The 8,866-nt window shown below is 36.2% G+C and overlaps 1 protein-coding gene across 1 annotated transcript in view; it reads left to right on the top strand.

Annotated features, from left to right (window-relative positions):
* Positions 1-8,866, top strand: part of LOC117176693 (striatin-4) — a 292,342-nt gene that overhangs the window by 234,678 nt on the left and 48,798 nt on the right. The window contains exon 10 of the mRNA XM_033366947.1: positions 1,690-1,811. Within this exon, the coding sequence (XP_033222838.1) occupies positions 1,690-1,811 (122 nt within the window). The remainder of the gene's footprint in view (positions 1-1,689; positions 1,812-8,866) is intronic.

Below are 8,866 nucleotides of genomic sequence, written 5' to 3' on the forward strand. Positions count from 1 at the left end.
AAAAATTTTACCAACCGAATCCTACCAATTTTCGGGTATGAGGTTGTCTTCATACTTGCCAGGGGGCACTAGACTGTATTTCCGATTTTCTTTTAGATATCAGTGCAGTCATTGCCGTGCTCAGCCAAACCTACCGTTTCGCCTTAATGAAAGCAGAGTTGTCTTATAACTGAAGTTTTAACGAATGGAATCAAAGTCTAAGGATTAATCTCTCATTTAGTAAATTAAAAACAAATTGGTTTTTTATTAACATTATATTGAAAAACATACCTTCTTCTTATATGTTGTTAAATTTTTTCTACATCGTTTTATTCTTCAAACTGAATAGTTTCTATAACCCAATTATCGAGCGCAGAGCGAGATTGTCGCAATTAGAATGTAATTATCAAAACCGCAGGTGCGTTGAGAACCTTCTTTATGTCCGTATATTTTTTTAGAAGTTTAAATCACAGTTGTCGATTTAAGTTACAATATTCATAACACTTACAAAAACTCAGTTGAAGTGTACGCATTAAACGTAAGAAAACGAGCCCGAGAGCTTCCTAGCGCGCCCGAGGCGTGCTGGGACTGGGCGCTAAGCGCGCAATGAGAAAGTGCTCGCGCGGCGGAAATATTTTTGGTCAGAAACCGTGAAAGAGCTCTAACTATTATAGAGATCGGCTTACCGAACAATTTGGAAAGGAAGCATGGAAGATGGCTGACTGTCATAACGTTTCTTATAGACACATTTGATTCCTTTACCTTAATGGTTTTAAATTATAATTTGCATCTCATTGGCTGTTGATTATTATTTTTTTCTAATTTAATCTATTTATTTTAGTATTCTTTAACTGTCTATTATATTCAGTTAATAATTTAAAAATTATTTCGTAATAATAAGAAATTGTTTATCAGGCAACTATGATTTAAATAATATTAATAAGCGTCAATTATTATGAGTCAGTTCAGCTGTCAAACTAAATCGTTGGTTTACCTAGGCAGGATTTTGGGAGGTAAGGAAATACACTCGCACCGGGAATGAACCGTTAGGTGAAGTTATGCAGATGTATCAGCGTAAATGGGCGTCTGTATTAAGGGTTATGAAGAGTTGATTTTAATTTTGAATAGGTTGAATACAAAATTGACTAAAGTCCCAGGATGGTCCATAGCACTCTTAAATTAAGATCGATAAAGTCGAAAGCCGTAAATTTTGTTCTGAATTTTAAGTTATTACTTTGAGTTTAAATATATGTTAACCATCACTACTCATTGATTAAAAAAAAAAGTTTTCCTTGGTTGCTTAAAAGAAATATAGGAACAAACGAAATAGTTCTTAAATCAATTCTTCCCTATTTTTGAAATAAGACTTGTCTCTATTTTTCTGGAGAATCGTCCATTGTTGATTTGTATGTATCCATATCGCAACAATTTAATATCGTCTATCTCTAGTTATGATAATGTTAACATTTTCAATGTCACGATATGAAACAGGTAGGCCGAAACAGTTCAGGAAATCTTGACTTATTCAATGGTACAAATTGCAGTAGAGAGACCTAAATATTTCGTAATTTCTTTATATGTATAATTCAGGGACGGCTCTTGGTGCTTTTTATTTTCTAAATGCGTTATGAATTTCAGAATGAAGAAAGCGAAAGTTTTCTGTACTCGCATTGCAATGCTATAAATATTTATTAATTTATATATTCCTAGGTGCTGTACGCAGAGGTTTACAACCTGACCCACGACGACCTTGTGAAGAAAGTGATTCTGCTTTGGGTCTTGGGGAATTAGCACAATTAACCGTCAATAATGACGCAGAAGCTGCATATGACGTAAGTTTAATTACGCATTTTCTTTAAAACTTGTTTATATTGAATAAACGTCACGAAAAGAAGGAAGAACGTTTATCTGGCACATAGAATCTATTTTAGTTATTCATGTTTTAATAAGATTAAATAAAACAACTGTCACCCTTTTTTAAAATATCGTTACTAGCGCATAATAATCATTAAGGTATGTGGGACTTACGTATTTCATTTAATTAAATTATTATTATTATTTTGAGTATAAAAACCCGGTACACTGAAATTCAAGAATACATAATGTAATTCGGTTGTGTCAGATATGTTCATCAGTCTCTAGATTTTTATTTGACATAAATTGAAGTAACTTTATTGCCAAAGAATAGACGAAAATTATACTTTAACAAGAACTGAAAAATGAGCATTCTTCAAAACTTTTATAGCGTTATTCAAATTAAAGTATTATTATTTTTTAAATAAAAACTTATATACCTCATAACATTCTTTTTCATCACTTATTGTAAAATTAGAAGAAAAAAACATGCAAAAATCCATTAGTTACAGGGTATTTAAATCAAGTTTGAAAATATTGAAGATCACTATTTTGATATTCGGTTACACGAGACTGCAACTAAGAAGGGAAGACCCAGACGTGTTCTGCTTTCGTTTCGATTCGTAATAGTCAGACAGCCAGTGGCATATTTTTGTCAGTCATTTCCTTTTAGCTGATAATTCGTGAAATGCTTCAGCTAGTTGTATCATGAAGCCTCGTGAACGTCAGTTGCGGCACCGTGGGTGGGCTAGGCAACAGCAGTCACCCACGCACGTAAAAAAATAATATTTTAAAGTGATTTCCTCCCGTTTGAAAATTTGTGAGATAATAGTTGACGTAATACTTAATTTAAAAAAGAGTCAGCTGGCTGATACGCCTTGGATTATACATCAGCTGATCTTACGAACATGAAAAAAAAATATTTTTTCAGTGTTTTCCTCCCGTTCGAAATTTGCAGAATGATAGTTTAGACGATACTTTAAGAAAATAAAAAAGTCAGCTGGCTGTATGCCAGAGAAAAACCCGTCAGCTGATGTATTTAAATAGGCGATCAGCGCTCACACGCAGCTTTCGCCCTACACCTTTCACCGCGTCAGCTGATGGGTTTTCCCACGACATACAGCCAGCTGACTTTTTGATTTATTTAAAGTCATCTAAACTATCATTCTACACATTTTCAACCGCGAGGAAATCGCTGAAAAATTTTTTTTCATGTTCGTATGAGCAACTGATGTATAATCCACCGCGTTACAGCCAGCTGAATTTTGTTTATTTAAAGGCTACCCACCCCCCTTTTTCGATTTCTAATTTTTGCGATTTTTAATGGGCTGGTAAATGAACAAAAATGGACTTCATGGGTTTGGATATTTTTATACATGTAATTTAAAACTTAAAAAACAAGAAAAAATGTTTACATAATTTTTTTATTAACATTTTATAGCTGTTTCTTGCGATCAATGAAAAGTCCTCTTTTTTTGTGGCGGGCATGATTGCAAGTGACTGGAACGATTGAAACCAAAAAATCAAACGGGATTGGAAAGAGTACATGTTTGGCTAGGAAATAGACTACGATCATTCATTTCGGGCAAAAATGTACAAAGTGGCTGACCTTAGAATTTTATTTTTCAAAAATCTAATTTTTTCAGTTAAAAATCTAGATGAAATTTAAAGAAAATTTTTATCAAATCTTCTTCAAAATAGTCGTAAGTTATAGATATTGACGTATAGAAAAACATTAAAATTTCAGATTGATCGATTGAATAGTTTTTGAATTAGAATGCCCGCCAATCGTAAAAACACTGTTTTGAGAAAAATGCGTTTAAGTTTTATGAAGCAATTTTTCGTGTATAACACCTACTCACCTTCAATCAGCTATGCCAGGTCCATAAAAAAGTCCCTTCTGACTTTTGATGCATGTAGTCACATAGTAAGCCGAGGAGGGCCGAATAATTTCGAGGGTATTATGAATAGCCGACAAAAAAATCGTGTACCGGCACGTCGAGCCCATGCGGCGCGTCTATCGTGTGTAAAGGCAGGGAAGTATAGAAGGCGGGAAAGTTTGAATTTGATTCATGGCTAGCGGAGCGAGTATCTCCGCGGAAGAAACAGAGTTAGAGCAAGAAGGGTTCAGTACGCCGAAAGAGGAGATAAAGGAAAGGAAGGCAAGGGAGAAGTATGAAAAACTATTGAAAAGGAAAGATTAGGAGCAAAATGCGTAGGGTCAATAGAAGCATTTATCAAAAGGAAGAGAGGGGAGAGGGAAAGCAGTGAAGAGAAGGAAGATATCGAGGCGAGCGTAAAATATTAGAAAATGTTTAGATCGACGCCAGAAAAGCAGAGTTTGGTAGGGAAGAGCGATAATAGCAAGGGTGTTAACGGTAGCGGAGAGGAAAGTGAAGTGTCCATGAAAGAGGAAAGACTAAATGAAATTCCAGAAGTGATGATAGAGGTAATAGGGATTTATGAAGAAAAGCAGGTGAAAGGGGAAGAGGAATTAAAGAAGGAAATTAGGCGGGAAATAGCTGAAGTTAAGAAAGAAATAAAAAAATGGGAAGAAATCAGGGAAAAGTTAGAAAATAAGATGCAGTCATTGGAGCAAAAATTAGACAAGCAAGAAGAAGATAATAATACAAAGGTAGAGGAGATGAGAAGTAGGATGAAGAAACTTGAAAGCTCGAACGGAGATTGTGTCGGGGCGAGAGTGGGAATAAGGAGATTAAAAGGCTGAGAAAATTAGAACAAAGAATAGAAAGGAAAGAGAGGGAAGAAAGAAAATTAAACATAGTGATAAAAGCTATAAGATTAGAGGGGAAGGAGCTGAAGGAAGGGGTGGACGAAGTATTAAAAAGGGTTTATGCTAAAGTAGAGATAGAGGAAATGCGATAGTACTGGTGAAACTAAAGAAATGGGAACATAAGAGGGAGGTGATGTTAAGGAAGAGGTTATTATATCGTAGTCCAGAGAGAATAGAGGATGATTCGACATGGCCAGAAAGGAAGACGCAGTATAAATTAAGGAAAATAGCGGAAGAGGAAAGAAAAAAGGGAAAGAGAACATGGGTTAAGTATGGGAGAATTCAGATAGATGGAGTATGGTGGGATTGGAATGAAGAAAGGGAACAGGTAGTAAGAAATGAGCTGCAGGGAAACTAGAAGAGGAATTGGATCGGAGAGAAAGGATAGGGAGCTTATGAGAAATTTGACACAATGGGATGTAGTCATAATGATGGAGACTTGGTTAGATGAAAGGGATGGGAAAGAGTAAGGGGAAGGTTACCAAGAGGTTACAAATGGCAAAAGCAAAATCAAAGAGGAAGAATAAAAAGGGCAGAGCAATGGGATGAATGGTGATGGGAGTAAGAAATGAATGTATAAAAGAGGAAGGTAAGAAAGACAGGAATGAACAAAAAGAAGGAGTAATAGTAGAAGAGGCAATGAAGGAAGGGAATGGGGAGAAGAGAGAGAGGAAGAAAATCCAAAGGTAACGTACTAAATGGGGAGGAAAAAAGTGGTTGAAGAGCTTGGAGGAGTTGGGATGGTATACCTTAAACGGAAATATAGAAGGGGATAAAAAAGGAGAATATACACGCTCAGGAAGTGAAAGAGGAACGGTAATTGATTATGTGATAGTGGATGATGAGGTAAGAGAGAAGGTTAAGAAACTAGAGGTAGGTGAATGTATTGATTCGGATCACTCTCCCTTAATAGTGACATTAGAGGGACAAAAAAGCAATAGCAATATGAGTAAAAGGGGAGCAAATGTAAAAAGTGTAGGAAAAGGGGATTGGTCAAGGGAAGGAAAAGAACAATTTAGAGAAAATATAAGAAATATCAACATTGGGGGAGGGAAATGTGGACGAGGAGATGGAAAAAATGATAGGAGAAATAAAAATAGGATTAGAATGCACAAATAAAAATGAAGTTAGTAAAGGGGGGAATAGAAGTGGGTGGTATAAGGACTGCAAAGAGAGAAAAAAGGAGGTCAGAAAGGAATTAAGAAAGTGGAGAAAAGAAAAAAGTAATGGGGAAGAATATAGGAAAAGAAAGAAAGAGTATACAGAGTTGTGTTATCAAAAGAAGAGGAAGAGAATAAAAGGTTTAAGGAAGAGGCGGAGAAGGCTAGGACGGAAGAAGAGGTATGTAAGGTAGTAAATAGAGCAAGAAAAAGAGTAAATCAAGATATTGAATTGATAGAATGGAAGAAATAGTTTTTAGAGTAATAGAGTATGGAGAGGAGAGGAGTGGCCAGAGTTATGGAAAGAAGGAGTAGTTATACCAATAGTAAAGAAAGGCGAGGGAGAGGTGGTTACAGATTATATGGGGGCGATGTTGATGCCAACACTGTATAAAGTATATGTAACTATTTTGTCGGAAAGATTGAAGATAGAAGTTGAAGAAAACAAGATCGAATCACCGAATCAGACAGGATTTAGAAAAGGAATGGGGGTAATGGACAACATATATGTTCTGAGCTATGTAGTAAATAAGAGAATTAAAAGGGAAAAGGGGGCAATGATAGCAATTTTCGTGTAAAGGTAGGAGAGCAAGTAGGAGATAATTTCTGGTTGGTGAGAGGTGAGAGTTGGGGAGGAGTTAGGATAGGGAAGGAAAAGATATATACACTGGCATACGCAGACGACGTAGTGTTGATGGCCGAAGATGAAGAAGGGATGGCGGGATTAATTACAGGATTAGAGAAATACTTAGATGGGAGAAAGCTGAATGTAGATGTAGAAAAGACAAAGATAATGAGGTTTAGTAAAGCAGGAGGAAGGAAGGAAGAATGAACAAGGAGATGGAAAGGAATAACGTTAGAAGAAGTCAAAGAGTATAAATATTCGGGATATATCTTGCAAACGAATGGAGATCATACAGCTCATATAAGAGAAAGGATAAAAAAGCAGCAGGGGTAATGGAACAGATATGGGGAATAGGAAAAACAAGGTTCAAAAAAATTGGAGAAGGAGAATGTGGTTATTTGATACGCTTTATTGCCGGTATTAGGTAATGGAGCAGAGATATGGGGATTGAAAGAAAGAAAAGGTATTGAGAGCTTACAAGAAAGGTATATAAGGCGTACACTAGGGGCAGACTGGAGGATGCCAGGATATATGGTGAGAGAAGAAGCGCAGAGAGATAAGTTAAGTATTAGAGCGGGAAAGAAGGCATGGAAATTTGAGACGAAGCTATGTGAGGGAAAGGGAGGGGAGTTGATGAGAAAGTGTTTGATGGAGGTAGAAGAGAGGAGAGGGAGGGCAATCGAATTAACGAGATGGGAAGAAGAAAGGTGGGAGTTCTTTAATAATAGAGAAATAGAAGACGGGACTGGAGTAAACTATGAAGAAATGGAAAAAAGGGAGAGGGAAAGAAATTAATAGAAAGATGGGGGGCGATTGAGGAATCAAAATTCAATAAATGGTATAAGATGATAAAAAAGGAAGGGGTGTAAGGTATTTATAAAAGAGATGGGGAGAGAGAAGGTGGACCAGAATAGTAAGATTTAGATTGGGAAGCGAGGTAAGGGAGCAGATATACTGGGAAAAAGAAGAGAACAGAAAGTTTAGAATATGTGAATGGGAGGAGGAAACCTGGGAACATGTATGGGAAGGATGTAGGAGAGGAATGGAAGATAAAGGAAACTGTCGAGAAAACGTGGTGAAGGTCCTAGGGGAAGATGGATTAGGAAAAGAATGGATGAAGGAGTTGGAGGGTGCTAGCGGAGCGAATGAGAGAGAATGAAAGAGTGCACGTGAAAAAAGGTAAATGGAGGTATAAAAAAGTGAAAGAAAACGGAAACGGAAGTGGCTTAGATTAGAAACGTAAAAATTGTAAGTAATGGTAAAGTGAAAGTTAAGTAGCCTAAGATGCATTTGCGTTCTTATGCTCTCTCTCGCTTGCACTCTCGCTTTCGTTCGCGCGCTCACTGGTTTGCTAATAATTTCTAAATTGCGCTATAGCAGGAAATAGAAATAAGAAACTAGATATAAGACTTTATGTAAATAGTTGTAAATAATTGTAAATATAGAAAGTTTAAGATTGTAAAAAATTATAGATATAAACGGAAAGATTGTAAGGTATGGAAGTCATGTAAACCCATAGGTTTAATGAAATAATTTAAATAATTTTAAAACATTATTTTTTTATGTACGTGTGTGGCTGCCGTTGCCAGGCCCTCACACGGTGACGCAGGTGATGTTCGCGAGGCTTCATGATAAAATTATCTGAAGCATTTCACGAATTATCAGTCGAAAGGATTTTCGTTGTAAAAATCTGTCGCTGGCTGCCGAACTATAAGATGCGGTTTTTAGTCATTTTTGCGAAAAATTATTATTTAGTCATTATTTCAGCAATCTTCGTAAGCCACCGATAACTTTCTTGAGTCTTATTGATGGGCTATGAGTTCGTTAACCAGACACCCTTAACCAAAGGTTCTTTGTTTATCCATGGAAAATTATAAGTAAATATTGTAAATTTCAATGATGAGCCAAACTAAGCGAGATATGTAAAAAAGTGCGAAGGAGAAATTTATCTTTTCAAAAGACCTACAAATTTTCTTTTAAGCATTTTTTGAAAGGGCTCCTCGTGTTGCTTTTACATTTAATAAAAATACATTGGAGTAGAAAATTCCAATTTTTAGAAAAACGTCGTGAGACACGTAAAAAATCCAAGGGAGTAATTGTAGTTTGTCAAAAGGCCCTTACAGTCAGCCGTTTCACGAATTCGTTATTTCCTCGCCCCTTGGCCTTATTTCCGGGTCCAAACTTGCGTGAAAGTTATACATTTTTAACCATAATTTTTAAGATGTTAGCATTAAGCTTTTTTTGAGCCTAATGTCTCACAAAACTGTCTGTAAACATTTCTACAAAGTTTCAGCTCTAAATTACAAGTATTTCCGAATATATAGCTAGAAATGCATGGACATGTCGACTTATTAGGCAGTCTGATAAGTACCTGAAAATTCTAAGAGATGGCATTAGTATTCACTAATGTGAACGATTTTCGTCGAGCTTGATCCTTCAAATGACGCCTGTCAA

The sequence above is a fragment of the Belonocnema kinseyi genome, chromosome 7 (genome assembly GCF_010883055.1).
Source record: "Belonocnema kinseyi isolate 2016_QV_RU_SX_M_011 chromosome 7, B_treatae_v1, whole genome shotgun sequence".
NCBI lineage: Eukaryota > Metazoa > Arthropoda > Insecta > Hymenoptera > Cynipidae > Belonocnema > Belonocnema kinseyi.